Source organism: Sapajus apella, unplaced genomic scaffold (assembly GCF_009761245.1).
Source record: "Sapajus apella isolate SASKATOON/1434 unplaced genomic scaffold, GSC_monkey_1.0 scaffold64, whole genome shotgun sequence".
In the NCBI taxonomy this organism is placed as follows: Eukaryota; Metazoa; Chordata; class Mammalia; order Primates; family Cebidae; genus Sapajus; species Sapajus apella.
The window spans coordinates 6,397,356-6,421,290 of NW_022437004.1; the positions used below are offsets into that span (position 1 = coordinate 6,397,356).

A 23,935-nucleotide genomic window follows, 5' to 3' on the forward strand; every position below is an offset into this window, starting at 1 on the left:
ATCATTTGGAACTGTCTTTTCTTTCTGCTTTTTTTCTGCAATGGTATTATTTGTCCTTTTAGAATTGAAATCAAGAGTAGAAAGGTTAGATTTAGTCCAGCCTCCCATTTTAGTCCAGCCTCCCATTTGATATAAGCCATAGTAACAGTCCCCTTTACAACATTTGATCATTACTGTCACTTAACACTTCCAGGATTGGGGACTAGTATCTTTCTCAGTTTGGATAATAGATTCTCATTGTTCATTTTACTGCTTTCCTATTTCTTATACTCTATAAAAGGAACAATAATATATCTAAGCTTGTTAAAACCGAAACAAAAACAACCCAAGTACTAAAACAGGAGGGTTTTTGTTTTTAAAACTGTCACATTATTAGGTTTTTAATTCATCATCAGTGAAGACCTCCAGGATTTTCCCTGCCCTGCATTTTCTTGCCTTTTTCAGATACAGGGATCCAGAGTCCATCTTCATGTGCCCTCTCTTATGTAACATCATCCCAGCTCTGGATTCTTTAATCGGTGCCCATTCCCTGGATATACATTAGGTATAGTATAGCTCCAGGTTATGAAAAATGCCTTCCAGAAGCCTAGACATGTAAAAGTGACAGCAGTGCAGAAGCAGAAACGTACCTAAGGATTTCTACCAGCTTGTGGTAGAAGAGTGGCTTGTCTGGATGGTTTGGGGGAAGTGACCAAATAATAACATACCAACATACACCAAGCGTTGTATTTTCCTATATGCTATTTTACCAAGTTTTAAGATGTTACTTAAAATATTTCTGAAAATGAAATAGTCTCAAAGGAGTTTTGACTTCCCAAGATCACCTAGCTAGTAAATGATCTAAGGTTAACTGACAGGATTCCATATTGTGTTGATTAAAAATTAAGAATCCTGAGCCATATTCCAGACCTAAAGAATCAAATTTCTGGGGTGAGGTAGAGGAGCAGGGTAAGTTCCCTGGGTGGTTATTTAGCATTCCAAACTTTAAGAACTGATTATCTTTCCTTCCATATATTTTGAGCAAAAATTTTACCTTTTAAGAACAGTGCATTTTTAGGCAACAGGTGAATAAGTACATATAGAAACAGAACTCCAATGGAAAATAGAATGATGATGTATAATAGAGGTGTAGAGAGTTTCAAAAGGTGTAGGGTTTTTGAAACAGGAGGAGAGCACATTATTAACTAAGATTGAGATAAAGGAAGGTTTTAAGGAGTAGACAACATTTACAAATGACTGGCAGGTAATTTTCTTTGATAATTTTTATTATGTATATTCAGCTCAGTACTCACAATACATTGCTTATTTAAGATGGCTGTTCACAAGTATAAAGCAGTTTGAGCAATACTATGCATTATTATACTTTAGACCAAAAATCCTTACATGCTGAATCAATTTCTTTTAAAATTTCAGATAAAGAATTTTCATTTGATGAGACATGAAATTATAAATGCTCAGTTAAGACATTATGTTTAAGAAGGATTCATTTTACCATAAAATTACAAACACCTCCATGTCTTGACATTCCACATGAAAGAACAGCACAACATTAATCATCCAAATGCAAATCAGAGCAAGCTCTAGGCCTTTGAGGCGAACATGGTAACTGCTACACTATGGAAACTGGTTGGGCCTTAAATATTATAATATTTTAAAAATTTATATATTAAAAACCAAAGATAAAATGAGCTGGTAAGTGATAAGCAGCTTACTCAATTTAGCATAACTTTAATTTAGAAATAGAATAGTGACATTAAACTATATGAAGCAGATAAACTGGATGTCTTTACAGATTTTTACTCTGTTTACAAATTTTGCTTTTTTGGTTATGCCTCTTAAATATCTCAGTCTTTATATTTTGTGTATAAAAATAAATGTCCTTCACACTCCTAAATTCTTTTCTAAATGAAGCCATTATTATTTTTGTATGGTAAGGGGTTACTGAATCATAGGTTTAAGATCAGTGGCACAAGTCATATATGTAGAAGATTATGTAACAAATTCATTGTTACGAGTCAGAAAGTATAGTACAGTAACAGCCGTACATAAGAGGTAGAATTCTTAATCACAGTTTTATAGAAGAGATGCAGTAGTTTATATATGTACCCTGCTTTATTAGTTATGGTACTGCAAATTTCCTTCTCATTACAAATTTAACAGAAAGGGCAAAAGGGAGGGCTATTCATAGGCAAGGATCTTGTTGACCCTTGTTCTGCAAGTGTTGCAAAGGCTACCCCTAGACACTTGAAGCATTTTCTTGGCCAATTAAGGTAATTGATCATATATGGCACTTACCTAATTTTTCAAGAGCTTTTGAGCAGGGAAGTCTAAGCTGCTCTTTTCCCAGCAGCCTAAGAAGGAAGGAAATCTATCTCCTTTTGAACTACTTTGTGTGTAAATGAAATCACTCTATCTGGTTATCATTATTGCTTATCAAGAATTCCAGCATTACTAAACTGTTGAGGGGTTTTATACCCCAAATTTTAAGTTGATTGTTTCTAACTCAACAATACAGTCGTAACCAATGTTATAAGTAGGCATAGCTTAAAAATTATAGTTCATTCATGGTGAAGTTAAATTACTAGTACTTAAGACCCCATAGACTTCAATAAGCTAGATGGCAGAGACTTTGTTGTATATATGGGTTATTCACATTTAGGTATTTAAAACTTGGGAGTTTATGTTTCCAATTCTTACTTCAATATCAATAAATAAAGTGATCGGAAAGGCCACTGTATAAAAGTTATAATAAAAATTGTTAATGATATATACACCCAGTGCTAAACCTTACAGTAGGGATTACATTTCACAAAAGGTACCTGAATACTTACAAAAAATAATTCAAACCAGAATTCTTGTAGAAAATAAAACCCACATCCAAATAGTTTCTTCCAGTTAACTGAGAATCTCCTTTTATTTATATTATGATTAGGATGTCATGATGAGTCAATCAGATTCTAAATATTTATTTATAGTTCTACTTAAGTGAATTTTATTTTGGATTAGGTATTCTCAAGTTTATCTAAATCCTTTCTTGTTTCTGATCATTCTTTTTTTTTTTCTGAGATGGAGTCTCACTCTGTCGCCCAAGCTGGAGTGCAGTGGCACGATCTCGACTCACTGCAACCTCTGACTCCCAGATTCAAGCAATTCCCTGCCTCAGCTCCTGAGTAGCTGACATTACAGGTGTGTGTCACCACGCCCAGCTAATTTTTGTATTTTTAATAGAGACGGGGTTTCACCATGTTAGTCAGGCTGGTCTTGAACTCCTGACCTCATGATCCACTTCCCTCGGCCTCCCAAAGTGCTGGGATTACAGGCGTGAGCCACTTTGCCCAGCCCTCTGATAATTCTTAGAACTCAGAAAAGGAGATATTTATTTATGGTAGGCCCAGAACATTTTAGCAATATTTCCTTCACAACTGCTGGTAATAATGTATTATCCAAGTCAGCAATCATGTTAAAATTAACATAATTAACTGTTGACAGATACTGTTGACAGATAATATTAAAAATAATTTTTTTTTTACCTCACATTTAATTTAAAAATCCTATTGTTTAGTTAAGGGTTAGACAGAATGTGTCCCTATGGAGGAGGAAGCTTTTAAACTATATCCTTCATCTCAAGGAGAAAACATATCCTAATTTTAATAAGTGTAACTTTGCATTTGCATTTTTAAGACTCGTCAAAATGACAGCTTTTGAATTGTAAGCTAAGTACAAAGACTAATACTTTCTGCTAATGTTACATTGAAATATATTTGGTTATAAAAATCACAAAAACCTAATTGTATTTCAAAGCTATTATTCTATTTACATTATAGGAGAGATACATATGTAAATAGAGAAAAGTTGGGCTTTTGTAGTCAAAAGATTTATTCAGTCCATAATTAGGTAATTCTCAGATGATTTGTAACTTAAAATTGCCACAGTTAATTTGTACCTGCCACTTTTACAAAAAAAGTTCTGGGTAAGAGAACCTGTTAAAAACAGACTGGTGTTGCAATTAGGCCCAATACTGATTTATTTAAATCACCTAAGACATTTGCAAAATTTTTAAAAGTTAGGAAAATGCAGTTATTAATATGGCTTCATTCACTTAAACCTATATTCTGCAAAATGCTCCTGTTATACACTTAAGTAAACTGGATCAACAGGATTACTTGCACAGAAAGTGAAGTCTTAACTTTCACATTAAAATTATACCTGTTTCACACTTAGGATATCTCAAAATATATTGGAGAAGACCATTAATGATCTTGACTGTAACAGTTTGCATTTTTCTGCCTCATTTTTCAATGTTAAGTATTCTAGTTTGGACTTTTAAGTTCTACTTTTCCTCTTATCTTCAAATAGACCCTTCAGCATATAAACTTGAATGGCTGACACCACCACCATAACCACTAAATTAACCATAGACCAGAAATTGACTCTATCAAAGTTGCTTTCTTGTATGTTTCGATCACGAGCTTCAAATGCTCTAAGCAGAGTTTGTATGTGACCACTTTTGCTGAGTCTGGACTTGATGCTGTTGATGGATTCCTGGAGACAAAATGATTTTATTATTAAAGAATGCTCAAATTTTAACTTAATTAAAAAATGAGGCTGGGTGCGGTGGCTCATGCTGTAATCCTAGAACTTTGGGAGACCAGGGTAGGAGGATTCCTTGAGCCCAGGAATTCAAGCCTAGCCTGGACAACACACAGAGACTCTGCCTCTACAAAAGACAGGTATGGTAGCACCACCTGTGGTCCCAGCTACTTGGGAGGCTGAGGTGGGGGGACCACTTGAGTTTAGGAGGTTGAGATTGCAATGAGCTGTGATTATGCCACTGCATTCCAGCCTGGACAACAGAATGAGACACTGTCTCAAAAAAAATTTTTTTTTCAGAATATGCTTTGTGTTTTTTGTCCAAATGATGCAGTTTTAAGATAGATGGCTGTACAATTCAATAAAGAGGCAGGTACTATTTATATCACGTTAGAGATTCTCTGTAAGGTTATGTGATAGTTCTCCTGAAATATTGTTTATAAGTAGTTATTTAACAAGGGAACAAAGCTACTGTGAATTGAAAATAGGTAACATGAAACCATTCTGAGTAGCATAGCATCAGGAGTTTTACATATACATTATCTCTTTCTTAGCCCTTAGACGACCAAAGGAAATGATGTTTTTTCCTGAGACCATGCCTGGCCAAATGATTAAGTTTTTAGAGATGGGGGTCTTGCTGTATTGCCCAGGCTGGAGTGCAGTATCTATTTATAGATGTGACCATGGTTCACTGCAGCCTCATACTGGGCTCAAATGATCTCCCCCTCAGCCTTCTAAGTAGTTGGGTTTACAGGTAACTGCTACCATGCCTAGCAAATGATTTCATTTTTAAAAGCCCAACTGATAAAACTTTAGGTATTTACCTATTATATAATGCATTATGTTTAAAATAATGTTTTCTTCTTTGTAAGTCTGACCAATTTAGTATTTAGTAAAACACCTGTTTTAATACCACAAAATAGTTGTGAAATTAGAAAACATCTCATTTTTGATGTGCCTACTATATAATTAAAAGCATAATCTATTTATAATTTTAAAAATTCCAACTGCCATTTATAAAACAAGCTTACCAAGATGCAGTCTAAGTTGCACATGTGAAAATAGCTATTTTTATAATAGGGTCCTGGTAAGACAAATGATTTGAAAGCTGTAAAAGGGCTATATGAATATTAAGTAAAATTAAGCTGATATGAAATGATGTCAAAGTATTTATGGCAAAAATAGAAATAGATTTTCCTGGATAATGCAGATAAAATCGTAGTTCAGTGCCTATTACCATAGTAAGGCCTCTGGATGTTATTAATAATTTTTATTTTATTAGAAGACCATACTGACCAGGATGTCTTCCAGTTTCATATCCAACATATCTGTGCCAGTAATATATTTCTTCCAATCTTCTTGTTCTTGTGCTTGTTCTCCCATATTATCCAGGATTAATTCAAAGAAAATCACCTTCTCAGAAATGGTGCTGAATGTATTGTCAAAGCAGAACATGTAATCACCAACTTCAGTCTCTACACTGTATAAAAAAAAAAAGTACATGTTTTTAGTTATCTGTGCTTCTATTTGTGATGAGAAGAAAAGCAACTAGCAGTAGAAATAAGAAGTAACAGGCCAACTGTAGTGCCTCATGCCTGTAATCCCAGCATTTTGGGAGGGCAAGATGGGTAGATCACTTGAGCTCAGGAGTTTGAGACCAGCCTGAGTAACATGGCAAAAGCCCGTCTCTACAAAAAAAATACAAAAATTAGCAGGGCATGGTGGCTGGAACCTGTAGTCCCAGCTACTTGGGAGGCTGAGGCGGGAGGATTGCTTGAGTCTGGAAGGCTGAGGCTGCAATGAGACATGATCATGCCACTGCACTCCAGCTTGGGCGACAAAGGAAGATCCTGTCTCAAACAAAAAGAAACTAACAAAACAAAAAAAATATATAGTTTATAATAATTGGGCAGCTTATCCATAAATTTCCTTAGTATTGAAAGATAATTCATAATTTACTGGGAAAGAGGCAACCTGAAAATATATACATTTAAGTACAACTTAGACATGCTTAGCATTTACTCAGTAAATTATGATTAGCGACCTCATTTTTGGACAAGGATAGGATTAAAAACTTATATACGTAACTCGTAATAAACTTTAATATTTATACATTATTAAAAGGAATTTTATTGTAAGTTCAATTCATATGCAAATATGACTGCCAACCTACCCTTCAATTGAGATTAATCTAAACTGAGTTTTGTTTTGTTTTCAAAAGCAGTGATGGATTGTCCTAAATGTTTTCTTCCAGGCCTCCTATGGATTTTGCTTATTGACTCCCACTGGCTCCCTTGTAGATGTTTATGTTTGATTCTAAATGCTTTTTTTTGAGAAATAAAACGTTTGTATTTTATTACTTAATTCTACAAGTAATTCTATAAGGGTAATTCAGTCCATCATTAATTATGCCAAGTGCCGAAGAAAAAAATCAATAATACCTGAATTATCAGTACCCTAGTTAAAATTAGTTTCCCATATTAGCAAACGTTAAAAGTAGGACCAGGTGCAGTGGCTCATACCTATAATCACAGCAGTTTTTAGAGTCTGATACAGGAAGATTACTGTAGGCCAGGGTTCAAGATTAGCCTGACAAAAGTGAGACCTTGTCTCTACAGAAAATTTAAAAATTAGCTGAGTGCACACCTGTAGTCCTAGCTACTCGGGAGGCTGAGGCGGGAGGCTTGCTTGAGTTCAATAGTTTGAGGCTGCAGTAAGCTGTGGTCACACCATTGCATTCCAGCCTAGGCAACAGAGCGAGATCTTGTCTCTTAAAAATAGAAATTACATTTAAAAGAAAAAGAAAAAGACTACTTAAGAAAAACCAGTGACATACTAAAATTTTTGCCGCTCTTACAAAATTAATACAGCTAAAGATAAAAGCTTTCTTTAAATCTAATTTTTTAAAAATAGATTTTTAAATCTGGCATGATGATTAAGAGTCAGTTGGACTGCCTGAATATAGATCCTGGCTTTGCTGTTCACTAGCTGTGTACCCTTCAGGAACTTAATTGTTCTATGCCTCAGTTTCCCCATCAGTAAAATAATATTTACCTCATAGGACTGTGGTGAAGAATAAAAAACATTAGTATATGAAAGTGCTTAGAACAATGGCCTGGCAAAAGAATGTAATAAATGTCAACTGTTAGAAACTCAATTATTTTCTCCCCATTATTTAATGGGAGGTAATTCTATACAAGGAAGTAGTAGATACTTATTTTTCTAGTGGTGAATTTTATTATCTCAAAAAGGGAGCAAATAACTGGGGAGAAATAAAGATTGACAGAAATTTTGAACATTTTAAAAATTCTGAAACTTAAAGATGAACTATAGTTTTAGTGTTTTGTTTTTTTTTTGAGACAGAGTCTTGCTCTGTTGCCAGGCTGGAATGCAGTGGTGCGATCTCGGCTTACTGCAACCTCCGCCTCACAGGTTCAAGCAATTCTCCTGTCTCCGCCTCCCGAGTAGCTAGGACTACAGGCGCGTGCCCAGCTAATTTTTGTATTCTTAGTAGAGATGGGGTTTTACCGTGTTGGCCAGGACGGTCTCATTCTCTTGACCTTGTGATCTGATCACCTTGGTCAGAGTGCTGGGATTACCGGCGCGAGCCACTGCGCCTGGCTCAATTTTAGTTCTTATACACATATAAAAGAGAAAACATAGTTAATTCCAAGTATATCAATATAAACTTTTAAAATTAATATTTCTATTTTACTTAGTAATTGCTTATGCAAATATTTTCCTGAGCTCTGCATAGGTAAAATGCCATTTAAAAAAATGCTTTCTTTTTTTTTGAGACAGAGTCTTGCTCTGTTGCCCAGGCTGGACTGCAGTGGCATGATCTTGGCTCACTGCAACCTCTATCTCCCAGGTTCAAGCTATCCTCCTGCCTCAGCCACCCTAGTAGCTGGGATTACAGGCACATACCACCATGCCTGGTTTATTTTTGTATTTTTCGTAGAGACAGGGTTTTGCCATGTTGTCCAGGCTGGACTCGAACTCCTGACTTCAGGTTATCCATTCACCTTGGCCTCCCAAAGTGCTGGGATTACAGGCATGCCATTGCACCCAGCTGTAAAAATGCATTTTAAATGAATGTCTTAAACAATTACTGTTGAGAAACTGGATTAAAAAAAAAGAATAAAAAAAATTACTGTTGAGACACTTTTTTTCCTCTCATCCATTCATACATGTATTCAGTGTTTACCGAGTGTCAATTATGTATTAGGCACTTTGGTTAACAAAGACAATTTCAATGATAGCTAGTTCTTACAACAGTGCTATGTGTCAGGGATGTCCTAAGTATATGGTAAAAAGCAAGAGTTTTTGGTCCATCTTGTCTCCACTCAGTATGTGTATCCCTGCAGACTTACTTGACTTCTCTGAGCTTCCTTATCTATAAAATGGGAGTCTTGAATCAAAGACTCTATGTCATAGTGGGTTAGAAAGATTAATTTAGAAGTATATAACATGTCAACCATTATTTATAGCAAATACTAGATACTCCATATTTGTTGTTCTTCCTACAGACTCTAGTTTAAATGCAATAACAATACTGACTTAAGAAAATGTTATAGTAAGATAATAGAATGGAACTGGGAACATACTGGTGAGATACGAAAAGAGGGAAATGAGGTGTCAGAAGAAGAATATATGGTCTTTTGCTGAACTCTGAACTCAAAGAGTTATAATAAGTATTTTCTTTTTATATAGCTTCCTACGTTCAGATCTTTTATTTTCAGGCCTTCTAATTATCTAAAATGAATGAGGTCTGAGTAAAAAAAGAAATTTACATACACACAAAGATATACTAGACAACAACGGTATAGCGCAGCTTACGAAACTTTAAGACACATATCTGGAACAGTAGCTCTAAGTTAAAATAGAAAGCCTGTGCTGGCCAGAATGCAGGTTTAAAACGCCACAATAGATTGTATGCAATGCCAGGGGAATACTAATTTACTAACCAAAGTATAGAAAAAATTTAGCCAGGATCAAAAGAAAATGCTTTAACAAAAATAGAAAGGTTAATGGAAGACTTTTTCATTTATCAGATGGCCCACTATAATGAACTATTTAAAATCATATGGAATTATCTAATACTGATAATTAGTACCAAATATGCTAACTTTCCATCCCCTGCAGATAGCCCACTGGTATTATTCAGCAATGAAACTCAACTAAAAGAGATTACTTACGTGTGAACGCCATCTGATTTTCTTTGTTCAAAAACTAAAGTTTTGCCTTCTGGAGAGGCAAGATGGAAATCAACATCTAATCCTGCTCCATCTAAAACCTACAGAAAAGCATACATGAGAAAAATATACATTACAAATTCTGGAAATAAAAAATTATATATCATAGATCATATGACATAAAGATCTGCTAACCTAGAGAGGTAAGAAAGTCAACAGTGATGTCTGGGCTAGAAAAAAAAACAAAAGATCATCTAGTTCAATTCCATTCATTTTTGGAACTTTCCCATCCCTACCCATTTCTCTCACCATCACCTAAATATAGGCCTTATGGATATTACTGAAATAAATCTTCCTAAAATAGTGCTTTCATTCAGAATCCCTGTAGAATGGACAGAAACACAGAGGACAATTCAAATGTTGGGCTTAAAACTTAGGCAATTTAGGACATTGTATATAACTGTTTCCGCTTCAAAAAAAAAGAATAATAATTACGTCTTAGCCTGGAATTCAAGACCACCATGGTGTAGATTCCAACTGACTTCAACACATTCTTCTACTACTTCCTAGTAAGAATTATGTATTCAAAGTAGGCCAGTTCAATTACTAGCCAATGAATACAATCTGTTCATGTATAATTCAAAAATGTCCTTCTATAAAGATGATGAAGATAATGATGGCAACTAACAATTATAGTTGATGCCATAAATTTTTTTAAATGCTTTATGTGGATTCATTTATTCCTTATAACAACTCTAAAAGGTAGGTTCTATTATTCTTATTTTAGTAAAAACACAAAGAACAAAAACTGAGGAACAGAGAAGTCATTTTTCCAAAGTGACATAGCATTAATTCATCTAGACTACATTAAAAAAAATAGGTAAAAAAAAAACCAAAGTGATACAGCAAATAAGTGATGTGGTCAAAATTCGAACTCAGCAATCTGCCACTAGAGTAATTTTTAATAAGTATGCTGTGTTGCCTCTATTTCTGTTCCATTCTCCTGAATAAGTACTCATCCAATTGTACCCATTCTTTAAGAGCCAGTTGAACTCATTTATGCCTTGTGTTCCTTTATTGGAACACTAAGCATGTGGGACTTATTTATATCTTACTGCCCAAGGTCATCACCAAGGTCTTATTTTGCAATTCAAAATATTGCAACCTCCTGCATAAATGGGTTAAGTCCTTTGAAATGTCATCTGAATCCTCCTGTCCCATCCTCTTGCACTCTCTTGTATTCCTTTAGAATGTGCACCTATCCTCTTTGGCACTTATGAGACATTCTCTGGAATCTAAGCAGCTTTTTTGTAGGATTCACTTAGCATGAACATGTAGGTACCTTTATGGATACCTATGTAGCACATCCAACATAAATGATAAGATGGATGAAAATTTTGTTCACTATTTTTTAACTCCAAGGGTATTGGTCCTAACAATGGTATTATCTATATTTTGATTTTTTGTCACAAATGCAAATAGTTAATAAATACATCTTTTTATCATCGTATGCAAATTAAGGTGTCTCAGTATTTTTTCCCCGTAGATCTGTCTGCAAACGTCTCTTCCTCTCTTTTCCTACGTTTTCTCTTCCATATTTATAGTGTTTGCTAAAATTAAAAAAAAAATCTATTTAGAACACTATATAGTAGAGCCTCAAAAAAAAACCCTAACTCAGTGGCTACTCTTTTTTTTGTTAACACTCCATTTTATTTTTCTTGGTGGCTTTAATGTGACGATATAAAAGATTACCTACTCCTGTTCTCTTATTGATCAACAGAACTCGTTTCAAATGGCTGGCTAAATATACATAATTATTTTTCTTCTTTAAATCCCAATGAAATGAAGAAGACATGTAACAATTTAAAAAATCTATAGGCTGGGCACCGTGGCTCACGCTGTGAGGTGGGTGGATCACTTGAGGTCAGGAGTTGGAGACCAGGCTGGCCAACAAGGCAAAACCTCATCTCTACTAAAAATAAAAAAGTTAGCCAGGTATCGTGGCACATGCCTGTAATCCCAGCTACTTGGGAGTTCGAGGCAGGAGAACTGCTTGAACCTGGAGGCAGAGGTTTCAGTGAACCGAGATCATGCTACTGTACTGGGCAAAAGAGTGAGACTCCATTTCAAACAAAAACAAAAACAAAAATCCACAAAGAAGGAAAATTCCCGTTTTAAAAGATGAAAATCTTTAGACAGAAAGGATCTAATAGATGTGAAGGAGGATAAATGAAAAAAGACTAAAATAAAAAAGTTTTCCAAAGGATTTAAAAAGTATAATCTTCTATCAAAGAGAAGTACTACAGAGCTGCAAAGTAACAAGAATTGGGATTAGCATCAGAATTCTTACATATAACATTAGATGGAAAAAAATAATGGAGCCATGTAGTCAATGTTCCCAAGTAAAAAGATTATATTTACTGAAGTGAAACCAAAAAGCCATTTGCCAGGTGTAGTAGCATGCACTGGTAGTCCCAGCTACTCAGGAGGCTGAGGTGGGAGGATTACTTGAGGCTAGGATTTAAAGGATGTAGTGTGCTGTGAAAGTGCTATGAAACCTGTGAATAGTCACTGTACTCCAGTCTGTGCAATATATTGAAACCCCATCTCTAAAATAAAATTTTAAAATAATTAAAGCTATTCTCAGATATCCAAGGACTCAAAACATTCTCAAAGAATTACTTAAGGATATCCTCCAAAAAACTAAAAAACATAACCATTAAATCAGAAAACAAGCAACGTAATAAAACTAAGAAAAGATTTCAGTAAAACAAAGTTAAAAAGCGTTATTGGTAGGGGCTGTCAGACCTAATGAAATTGTCAAAAATGATTTTTAAGACTATGGAAGTTTAATTTAAAATCTCTATGTATCTATCTATGAACTTGTCCCATCCATACCTGAGACAGGGTCTCACTTTTTTGCCCAGGCTGGAGTGCAGTGGCACAATCTCAGCTCACTGCAACCTCTGCCTCTCGGGTTCAAGCCTTTCTCCCGCCCCAGCCTCCCGAGTAGCTGGGATTACAGGCATGCACCACTTGCCAGACTTTACGGCTGAATAGTACTCCATTGTATATAAGCACCACATTGTCTTTATCCATTCACCTATTGATGGACACTTAGGTTACTTCCAAATTTTGGCTATTGTGAACAGTGCTTCAACAAACATGGGAGTGCAGGTATCTCTTTGATATACTGATTTTCTTTCTTTTGGGTATATACCCAGCAGCGGGATTGCTGGACTATATGGTAGCTGTATTTTTATTTTTTTGAGGAACCTCCAAACTGTTCTCCATGGTGATTGTACTAATCTATATTCCCACTAACAGTGTATGAGGGTTCCCTTTTCTCCACATTCTGGCCTGTCTTTTGGATATAAGCCATTTTAACTGGAGAGATGTTCTCATTGTAATTTGGATTTGTATTTATCTGATGATCAGTGATGTTGAGCACCTTTTCATGGGCCTGTTTGCTATTTGTATGTCTTCTTTTGAGAAATGTCTATTTAAATCTTTTGCCTACTTTTAAATTAGATTAGTAGATTTCTTTCCTGTATAGTTGCGTTAGCTCCTTAAATATTCTGGTTATTAATCCCTTGTCAGATGGATAGTTTGCAAATATTTTCTCCCATTCTTCGGTTGGCTCTTCATGTTGTTAACTGTTTCCTTTGTTGTGGAGAAGCTTTTTAACTTGATGTGATCCCATTTGTTCATTTTTGCTTCAATTGCCTATGCTTGTGAAATATTACTCAAGAAATCTTTGCCCAGACCAATGTCCTGGAGAGTTTTCCTAATGTTTCCTTGTAGTAGTTTCAGAGTTTGAGGCCTTAGATTTAAGTCTCTAATACATTTTAATTTGATTTTTATGTATGGTGAGAGATAGATGTCTAGTTTCATTCTCCTGCATATGGATATCCAGTTTTCCTAGGACCATTTATTGAAGAGATTGTTTTTTCCTCAGTGTATGTTCTCAGTACCTCTGTCAAAACTGAGTTCACTGTAAGTGTATAGATTTGTTTCTAGGTTCTCTATTCGGTTACTTTGGTCTGTGTCTGTTTTTATCCAAGCACCATGACATTTTGGTTATTATATCTCTGTAGTGTAATTTGAAGTTAGGTCATGTGACTCCTCCAGTTTTGTTTTGCTTAGGATATTTTTCAGCTATTCTGGTTCTTTTGTGATTCCATATACATTTTAAAATTGTTTTTTCTATTTCTGGGAAGAATGCCATTTGTATTTTTGATAGGAATTGCACAGAATCTGTAGATTGCTTTGGGTAGTATAGACATTTTAACAATATTGATTTTTCCAATCCATGAACATGGAAATAGCTTTCCATTTTTGGTGTCCTCTTCGATTTCTTTCGTCAATGTTTTATAGTTTTCTTTATAGAGATCTTTCATTTCTTCAGTTAATTCTTAGGTATTTAATTTTACTTGTGGCTATTGTAAAGTATGGGATTACTTTTTAAATGTCTTTTTCAGATTTTCAGTGTTGGCATACAGAAATGCTATTGATTTTTGTATGTTGATTTTTGTATCCTGCAACTTCACTGTATTTGTCAGTTCTAATAGTCTTTAGGTTTTTCCAAATATAAGATCATATCATTTGCAAAGAAAGAGAATTTGACTTCTTCCTTTTCCAAACTGGATGCCCTCTATTTCTTTCTCTTATCTGATTGCTCTAGCTAGGACTTCCAATACTAGGCTGAATAACAGTGGTGAAAGTGGGCATCTTTGTCATGGTCCAGATCTTCTGAAAGGCTTTCAGTTTTTCCTCATTCAGAATATACTAGCTGTAGGTCTGAGGTCTATGACTTTTATTATGTTGAGATATGTTTCTTCTATACCTAGGTTTTTGAGGGTTTTTATTATGAAGAGATGTTGAATTTTAACAAATATTTTTTCAGCATCAATTGAAATGATGGTATGGTTTTTGTCTTTCATTCTGTTCATATGATGTATCATAGCCTTCTGCTGATTGATTTGAGTATGCTGAACCATCCTTGCATCCCAGGGATAAATTCCATTTCAACCACAAAAATTTTTTAAAAGAAGTATAATTTATATGTTGAGAAGAGAGAAAATAGAATTATATAAAATGTTCAGTAAAAGCCAGAGAAGGCAGAAAAAGGGGGGGAAGATGTAAAAAAAAAAAAAAAAAAGAACAAGTACGATTAATATAAAGGAGTTATAAACATGGTGATATTAATCCAACAATATCAATAAGTACATTGTGAATGGCCTAAATATGCCAATTAAAAGAACTGCCAGAGTAGATGACAAAACAAGATTAACCATATGCTGTCCACAAGTAACCAACTTTAAATACAAAGACACAGATAGATTTAAAGTAAATGGATGGAGAAAGATATACCATGTTAACACTAATCAAAAGAAATCTGGAGTAGCTACATTAATGTCAGAGAATGACGACTTAAGAATAAGGAAAATCTTCAGGGATAAAGGGGGACATTACCTATAACGAATGGGTCAACTTTCCAGAAAGACATAACAATCCTTATGTGTATACACCTAACAACAATGTCTCAAAATGCATGAGGCAAAAACTGATAGAGCCACAAGAACAAACAGAAAATCACTACTATAGTTGGAGACCGCAATATCCCTCTATCAGTAATTGACAGATCCAGGAGTCAAAAAATCAGTAAGTATATAGTTAAACTGAATAGCACCATCAATCAACTATGTGTAATTGAATTTTGAGAAATAATCCAACAACAGCAGGATAACATTCTTCTCAAGCTCATATGGAACATTCACCAACAAGGACCACATTTTGGCCATAAAAGGCCAAAAAACACACCTTGACTTATGCTCTCAGACCATAATGGAATTAAGGTAGTAATCAATTACATAAAAATAGCTGTAAAATCCCCAAATATTTGGAGATTAAACAACACATTTATAAAGAATTCATGGGACGAAGAAGTCTCAAGAGAACATTTTTTAAAACTTTAATGAAATGAAAATACAACAACAAAAATTTGTGGGATACAGAGAAATCAGTGCTAAGAGGGAAATTTATAACATTGGATGAACTTACTAGAAGAGAAGAAAGATCTAAAATCAATAATCTAGGCATCCACCTTAGAAAGCTAGAGAAAGAAGAGTAATGTAAACCTAAAACAACCAGAAGAAAAATATTAGAGCAGAAATCAAGGAAATTTATAACAAGAAATCAACAGAGAAAAAAAAAATCAGTGAAGCCAAAAGCTGGCTCTTCAAAAGGGTCAATAAAACTAATAAACCTCTAGCCAGGCAAACCAAGAAAAAAACAGAGAAAAGACACAGAATACTAGTATCAGAAACGAAAGATGAGGCGGGGCGCAGTGGCTCAGGCCTGTAATCCCAGCACTTTGGGAGGCTGAGGTGGGTGGATCATGAGGTCAGGTGATCGAGACCATCCTGGCCAACACGGTGAAACCCCATCTCTACTAAAAATATAAAAATTAGCTGGGCATGGTAGTGGACACCTCTAGTCCCACCTACTGAGGAGGCTGAGGCAGGAGAATTGCTTGAATCTGGGAGGCAGAGGTTGCAGTGAGCCAAGATCATGCCACTGCACTCCAGCCTGGCGACAGTGGAAGAGTTCATCTCACTAAAATCAGAAGCAAGACAAAGATGCTATTCCCTCATTACTCCTACTCAACACCACACTGGAAGTCCAGGCTAATATAATACAACAAGAAAGGGAACTATTCTGTATGATACTTAATGGTGAATACATAACATTATGCACTTTTCAGAATGCATAGAGCTGCACAGTAGAAAGAGTGAACCTTAAAGTAACTATAGACTTATCTTTAGTTAATGTTAACAAAATGGCCTCAGTTTTAAGAAATGTACAATGCTAATATGAGTTGTTAATAACAGAGAAAACTGGGATTGTGGGGGTATATGTGTGCTCAATTATCAATTAGTCTATACATCTAAAGCTCTTCTAAACAAAGTCTATTAATTTAAAAAAAACTACAAAAGAAAATCATGAGAAAAGAACAAAACCAGGCAGGCAGAAAAAAGAAACATCTCTATACAATGTTAATAGAAAATATTTCAGACTTTCTGCAAATGGAAATGGAATAAATTCAGGATTAATTATGCAAATCTGGGAAGAAAAAGGGATAAACAGAACTTCTAGTCATTGAAATTATAAATGCAATTAAAGAGTCAACAGATTAAATTATAATTGAAAAAGATTAATGAACCACAAGAGATATTACTTTATATTTGTTAGAATGGGTTTTGCAAAAAAGATGAAAGATAACAAGTATTGGAAAAGATGTGGAGAAATGGAATGTAAATTAGTATGTTATTGCCAGACATGGTGAGCATGTGCCAGTAATCCCAGCTACATGGGAGGCTGAGATGAGAGGCTCCTCAGCCCAGGAGTTTGAGACCAGCTGGGCAACAGAGCAAGACCTCAAGTCAAAAAAGAAAAAACAGATCAGTACATTGTTGATGGGAATATAAATTAATATAGCCCTATGGAAAACAATATGGAGGTTCCTCAAAAAAACCCCACAAATACAACTACTATATCATCTAGTAATCTCACTTCTGGTATACATCCAAAGGAACTGAAATCAGTATGTAAAAGAGATATCTCCACTCCCATGTTCATTGAAGCATTATTTACAATAGTCAAGACATAGAAACAACGTGTCTACTAACAAATGAATAAAGAAAATGTGGTATATATACACAAAATGGAACACAGGAAGACATTACACTTAGTTAAATAAGCCAGGTACAGAAAGACAAACACTGCATTATCTCATATGTGGAATCTAATAAAGTTGAATTCCTAGAAGTGGAGAGTAGAATGATGGTTACCAGAAGCTGGGGGTGGGGGGGTTGGGGAGAGAGGGAATAGGGAGTTGTTGATCATAAGGTACAAAATTTCAGATAGGAGGAATAGGTTTTGAGGTCTATTGCACAGGAGTGTGACTACAGTCAATAATGTATATTTTGAAATAACTGAGACCAAATTTCAAATATCTCATCATAAAAAATTATAGGCAAGGCAATGTTAATCTTTATGTATTGTACATGTATATCAAAACATCATGCTATACAATTATACATTTATACAATTATACAATTATACATGTATACAAATGTATACAATTATAATTTGCCAATCAAAAATAATATTGATAAATTTTTTAAAGCTAATGAAGTAGAAGATAAAGCTGAAAAAATTATGATATAGAAGAGTGAGACAAAGAGAAATTATGAGATTAAGAAGTGTGGATGATGTAATTAAACTGCTGTGAAAATGCAGAAGCAGGAAGTTAAAAAGCTACAAGAGAAAATAGAGATCAACTACAACTATCTAACAAACTGACAGGAAGCTTCAACAACTATAATCAAAGTCAGAAGATAATAAAATACTAGTTTTGATGCATTTAAGAAAAATAACTGTCAGTGAAGAATTCTTTAAGTAATTCAATACTTTAAGAAAAGTCAAGAGAGCAGAGCCATGAGAACCACAGGAAAACAAATTAAGCCTGAAATCTGTCCTATTCAGACTTCCAGTTATATGAACCAATAGACTTCCTTATCATTAAAAACTGATTTGGGTTGTTTAATTACCTGTTAGTGAAAACTTTGTAAGGAGTTTAAGGACCACGACATTTTAATTAAAATAATCACTTATGTTTCACCCCATCAAACCCTATATGTTTTTATGAGTATGGGAAAAGGTATGGAAGAATTCATACCTAGGAGAATGACAGGCACATTTGACAGAGTGATAAAAAGTTGTTTTTTTGTTGTTTTGCTTTTATATCTTTGTAGTTTGACTTACTCTAAGGAGGCTGTATATTACTTTTACAATTGGAAATAAAAAAATTCATAAAGGAGCGGGGTGATGTGGCTCACGCCTATAATCTCAGCACTTTGGGAGGCCAAGGAGGGCGGATCACGAGGTCAGGAGATCCAGACCACCGTGGCTCACACGGTGAAATCCCATCACTACTAAAAATACAAAAAATTAGCTGGGAGTGGTGGCACATGCCTGTAGTCCCAGCTACTCAGGGGGCTGAGGCAGGAGAATCGCTTGAACCTGGGAGGCAGAGGTTGCAGTGAGCTGAGACTGCACTATTGCACTCCAGCCTGGGCGAAAGGGTGAGACTCTGTCTCACAATTGTGAACTCCCATTGACAATTGCTACAAAGAGAATTAAATACCTAGGAATACAACTAACAAGGGATGTGAAGGACGTCTTCAAGGAGAACTACAAACCACTGCTCAAGGAAATAAGAGAAAACACAAACAAATGGAAAAACATTCCATGCTCATGGTTAGGAAGAATCAGTATCGTGAAAATGGCCATACTGCCCAAAGTAATCTACAGATTCAATGCTATCCCCATCAAGCTACCATTGACTTTCTTCACAGAACTGGAAAAAACCACCTTAAATTTCATATGGAACCAAAAAAAGGTCTGCATAGCCAATACAATACTAAGCAAAAAAAAGATAGAGGCATCACACTACCTGACTTCAAACTATACTACAAGTCTACAGTGATCAAAACAGCAGGGTACTAGTACCAAAACAGATATATAGACCAATGGAACAGAACAGGGGCCTCAGAAATAACGCCCCACATCTACAACCATCTGATCTTTGACAAACCTGACAAAAACAAGCAACGGGGAAAGGATTCCCTTTTTAATAAATGGTGTTGGGAAAGCCAGCGAGCCATATGCAGAAAGCTGAAACTGGATCCCTTCCTTATACCTTTCACAAAAATTAACTCCAGATGGAGTAAACATTTAAACGTAAGACCTAAAACCATAAAAACCCTAGAAAAAAACCTAGGAAATATCATTCAGGACATAGGCATGGGCAAAGACATCATGACTAAAACACCAAAAGCAATGGCAACAAAAGCCAAAATAGTCAAATAGGACCTCATTAAACTAAAGAGCTTCCACACAGCAAAAGAAACTATCATCACAGTGAACAGGCAACCTACAGAATGGGAGAAAATTTTTGCAGTATGCCTATCTGACAAAGTGCTAATGTCCAGATCTACAAAGAACTTAAACAAATTTACAGGAAAAAAAACCATCAAAAAGTAAGTGAAAGATATGAACAGACACTTCTCAAAAGAAGACATTTATGCAGCCAACAAACATATGAAAAAAAGTTCATCATCACTGGTCATTTGAGAATTGCAAATTAAAACCACATTGACATATCATCTCACGCCAGTTAGAATGGCAATCATTAAAAAGTCAGGCGACAACAGATGCTGGAGAGAATGTGGAGAAATAGGACTGCTTTTACACTGTTGGTGGGAGTATAAATTAGTTCAACCATTGTGGAAGACAGTGTGGTGATTCCTCAAGGATCTAGAACTAGAAATACCATTTGACCCAGCAATCCCATTACTGGGTACATACCCAAAGAATTATAAATCACTCTATTATAAAGACACATCCACACGCATGTTTATTGTGGCACTGTTCACAATAGCAAAGACTTGGAACCAACCTAAATGCCCATCAATGACTGACTGGATAAAGAAAATGTGGCACATACATACCATGGAATACTATGCAGCCATAAAAGAGGATGAGTTCATGTCCTTTGCAGGGACATGGATGAAATTAGAAACCATCATTCTCAGCAAACTAACACAAGAACAGAAAAACAAACACCACATGGTCTCACTCATAAGTGGGGGTTGAACAATGGGAACACATAGACACAGAGAGGGGAACATCATACACTGGGGACTGTTGGGGGATGGAGGGGCTAGGGGAGGGATAGCATTGGGAGAAATACCTAATGACAGGGTGATGGATGTAGCCAACCTCCATGGCATGTGTATAACTATGTAAAAACCCTGCATGTTCTGCACATGTACCCCAGAACTTAAAGTACAAAAAAAAAAAAAAAAAAAGACATGGGGTCTCCAGCAATCCCATTACTGGGTATATACCCAGAGGAATATAAATCATTCTTCCATAAAGACACATGCATGTGAATATTCAGTACAGCACTATTCATAATAGCAAAGACATGGAATAGCAAACCTAAATGCCCATCAATGACAGTTTGAATAAATGTGGTACATATACACCACAGAATACTATGTAGCCATGAAAAAGAATGAGATCATGTCTTTTGTGGGAACATGGATGGAGCTGGAGGCTATTATCCTTAGCAAACTCACGCAGAAACAGAAAACTGAATACCACATGTTCTCATTTAGAGGTGAGAGATAAATGAAAAAAACTTAAGAAGTATATAGAAACTGGTACAGAGAGACTCAATACCTTGTGCCTCAGCCTCCCAGGTAGCTGGGATTACAGGCATGTAATGTAGCTGGGCTATATTATACCACCATGCCCAGCTAATTTTTTGTATCTTTAGTAGAGACAGGGTTTCACCATGTTGGCCAGGCTGATGGAGACCCCATATCTTAAAAAAAAAAAAAAATATATATATATATATATATATATGTATACACACACACATATATAAAACCCAAACATATTATTAAAATATTAAATATGTATTATCCCCCAAGCCCACCATTATGTATATATAATGTGTGCGTATATACATACTAATATATATAATACTTAAGAGCCATTTATATATACGTATATATATATAAGTGGACCTCAAAGGTACATTTTTCTCTTCTTCCTTAGCATCTTAGCACGTGTTCTTCTTTTTTATCCATTTTCTTGTTCCACTAACTCTTGTTATTCATATACACACACACACAAATGGATTTTATTTATATATGCATATATTTATATATAAAATATGTATATGAGTGTTTTATATATTTCTTACATATGTATAAACTGTGTATATATAATAGATGTGTGTGTGTGTGTATATATATATATATATATATATAGAACAAAAAATAAATACTCAAAAGCCATTTTTTTCCAAACATCAGTAAAATAGTCCTATCTATTTTATACGTATAATATTAGGGATGTATACCTGCAGATAAAATGGAAATAGGAGCTATTCCAAATGGCATCAGGTACATTATACAAGTAAATTTTAAAAATTAGATGAAATGGCCAGTTTGCTACAAAATATTGAAATTTGGCTCTATATAAAAATGAAAAGGCTAATAAAAATTTTAAAACATTGATATAGCTCTGTTCTTCCAAAAACCCACCCAGACAGTTTTACGAGTTTGGTAAACATCTAGTTCACTCATTCAACAGATACTTTAAAGTGCCTATTATGCCCTTAAAAGGTATTGTTCTTCTAGACTCAGGGTATATTTTCTGGCTAATATTTTTTGAGTGCTTATTAGATGCTAGATACCATTCCTTTTACATGTATTAGCATATTTATTCTTCATAATATGTGGTAGGGAGCAGGTGATTATTGTTATTTTATAAGTATACAGAACTGTGGTACAGAGATGCTCAATACCTTGTAGCCAAAATGATCTTTTTAAAAACACAGATCAAGTTAACCTGCTTATAACTCTTCAGTGGCTTCTTACTGGTCTCTGCAAAAGACCCATATCCTTAACAAGGACCTAAGAGCCCAGCAAGATCTGGTTGCTCTTGCTACTGACTTTTCTAGAATAGACTTGTACCACTTTTCTCTCTCTGTATCCTGTCTTTCAGGACCTCAAAAGTATCTTCCTCTCTTCTACTTAGTATCTTGCCAGGTGTTATTCTTTTTTTACCCATTGACTTGTTCCATTCACTCCCTTATGCCTAGTGAAAGCCTGATAATTCTATAGATCTTAACTCTACTTCTGATGTCTTCCAATTTCCAGATAAAATGAAGTCCTCCTACTGAGCACACCCATAGTCTTACGAACTTAACTTCATAGCCCCTATTGGAGTAATACTTTGACATGCATTTGTGTAATAATTTGATCAATGTCTGTCCCCATACTTGATTGTATGAGGGCGTGGACTATACATACACATACACATACACACACACATATATATTTTGAGGCAGGATCTCACTCTTGTCACTGAGGCTGGAGTGCAGTGGTGTGATCACAGCTCACCATAGCCTCAACCTCCTGGGCTCAAGTGATCCTGCTGCCTCAGCCTCTTAAGTAAGCTGGAACCACAGATGTGTGCTACTATGCCTGGCTAACTTTATTTTTGGCAGAGATGGGGTCTTGCTATGCTGCCCAGGCTGGTCAGAAACTCCTGTGCTTGAGTGATCCTTCCACCTTGCTGTGTTGGGATTACTGGCATGAGCCACTGTACCTAACTGATGTTTTCACTCACCATTGTATCCCTAGCACCTTGGATGATGCTGACACACATCAAACACTCAATAATGATTTAAATTTCTAAATGGATGATTTATTTTATTCATAAGATACATGAACTAGCATTAATGTTTTCAAGAACCTAAATCAATATAATGTGGGGCTAGTCAATTATCCAAAAAGTATTCTCCTAAAACCTAAAAAGAAATTAGTAAAATTTTCAGTATGTCACAATAACAAAGGACAAAGTTGGATTGTCTGTTCCATAATATTTTAAAAACTAACTTTAAAACAAAAATCAGTAGGACATAGTTACCAGGAAATTAAACAAGTTGGGAAATGCAAAAATAGAGTGGAAGATGATCTTCACCCTACACATCTCTCCAACACTGTCTAGGATTACAGACATTAAATGACTTTACCTCTTTCCTTAATCAAAACAAATTGTTCAGGGAGAATGATTTAAAGGAATAGTCCCAGCCAGGTTTGGTGGCTCACGCCTATCATCCCAGCACTTTGGGAGGCCGAAGCCGGCAGATCACTTGAGGTCAGGAGTTGGAGACCAGGCTGGCCAACACAATGAACTGCATCTCTACTAAAAATACAAAAATTAGCTGGGGGTGGTGGTGCATGCCTGTAATCCCAGTTACTTGAGAGGCTGAGGCAAGAGAATCACTTGAACCCAGGAGATGAAGGTTGCAGTGAGCCACTGCACTCCAGCCTGGGCGACAGAGTAAGACTGTCAAAAAAAAAAAAAAAAAAAAAAAGAAACAGTCATTTTAAGGGTGACTAAAGATGCAATGAATAAAGCTAAACCAAGCCGTGTAACTACAGAGGCGTAAATGTAAAACTAACATTCCTTGACTATTTACTGTGTCAGGGATGATCTAC

General features: G+C 35.4%; 1 protein-coding gene across 1 annotated transcript in view; it reads right to left on the reverse strand.

Annotated features, from left to right (window-relative positions):
• Nucleotides 1-3,545: 3,545 nt before the first annotated feature.
• TMED5 (transmembrane p24 trafficking protein 5) overlaps nucleotides 3,546-23,935 on the reverse strand; it is a 23,198-nt gene continuing 2,808 nt past the window's right edge. The window contains exons 2-4 of the mRNA XM_032247984.1: nucleotides 9,789-9,886; nucleotides 5,887-6,070; nucleotides 3,546-4,542 (exon numbers count right to left, since the gene is read on the reverse strand). Coding sequence (XP_032103875.1) covers nucleotides 4,324-4,542; nucleotides 5,887-6,070; nucleotides 9,789-9,886 — 501 coding nt within the window. The 3' untranslated portion in view covers nucleotides 3,546-4,323. The remainder of the gene's footprint in view (nucleotides 4,543-5,886; nucleotides 6,071-9,788; nucleotides 9,887-23,935) is intronic.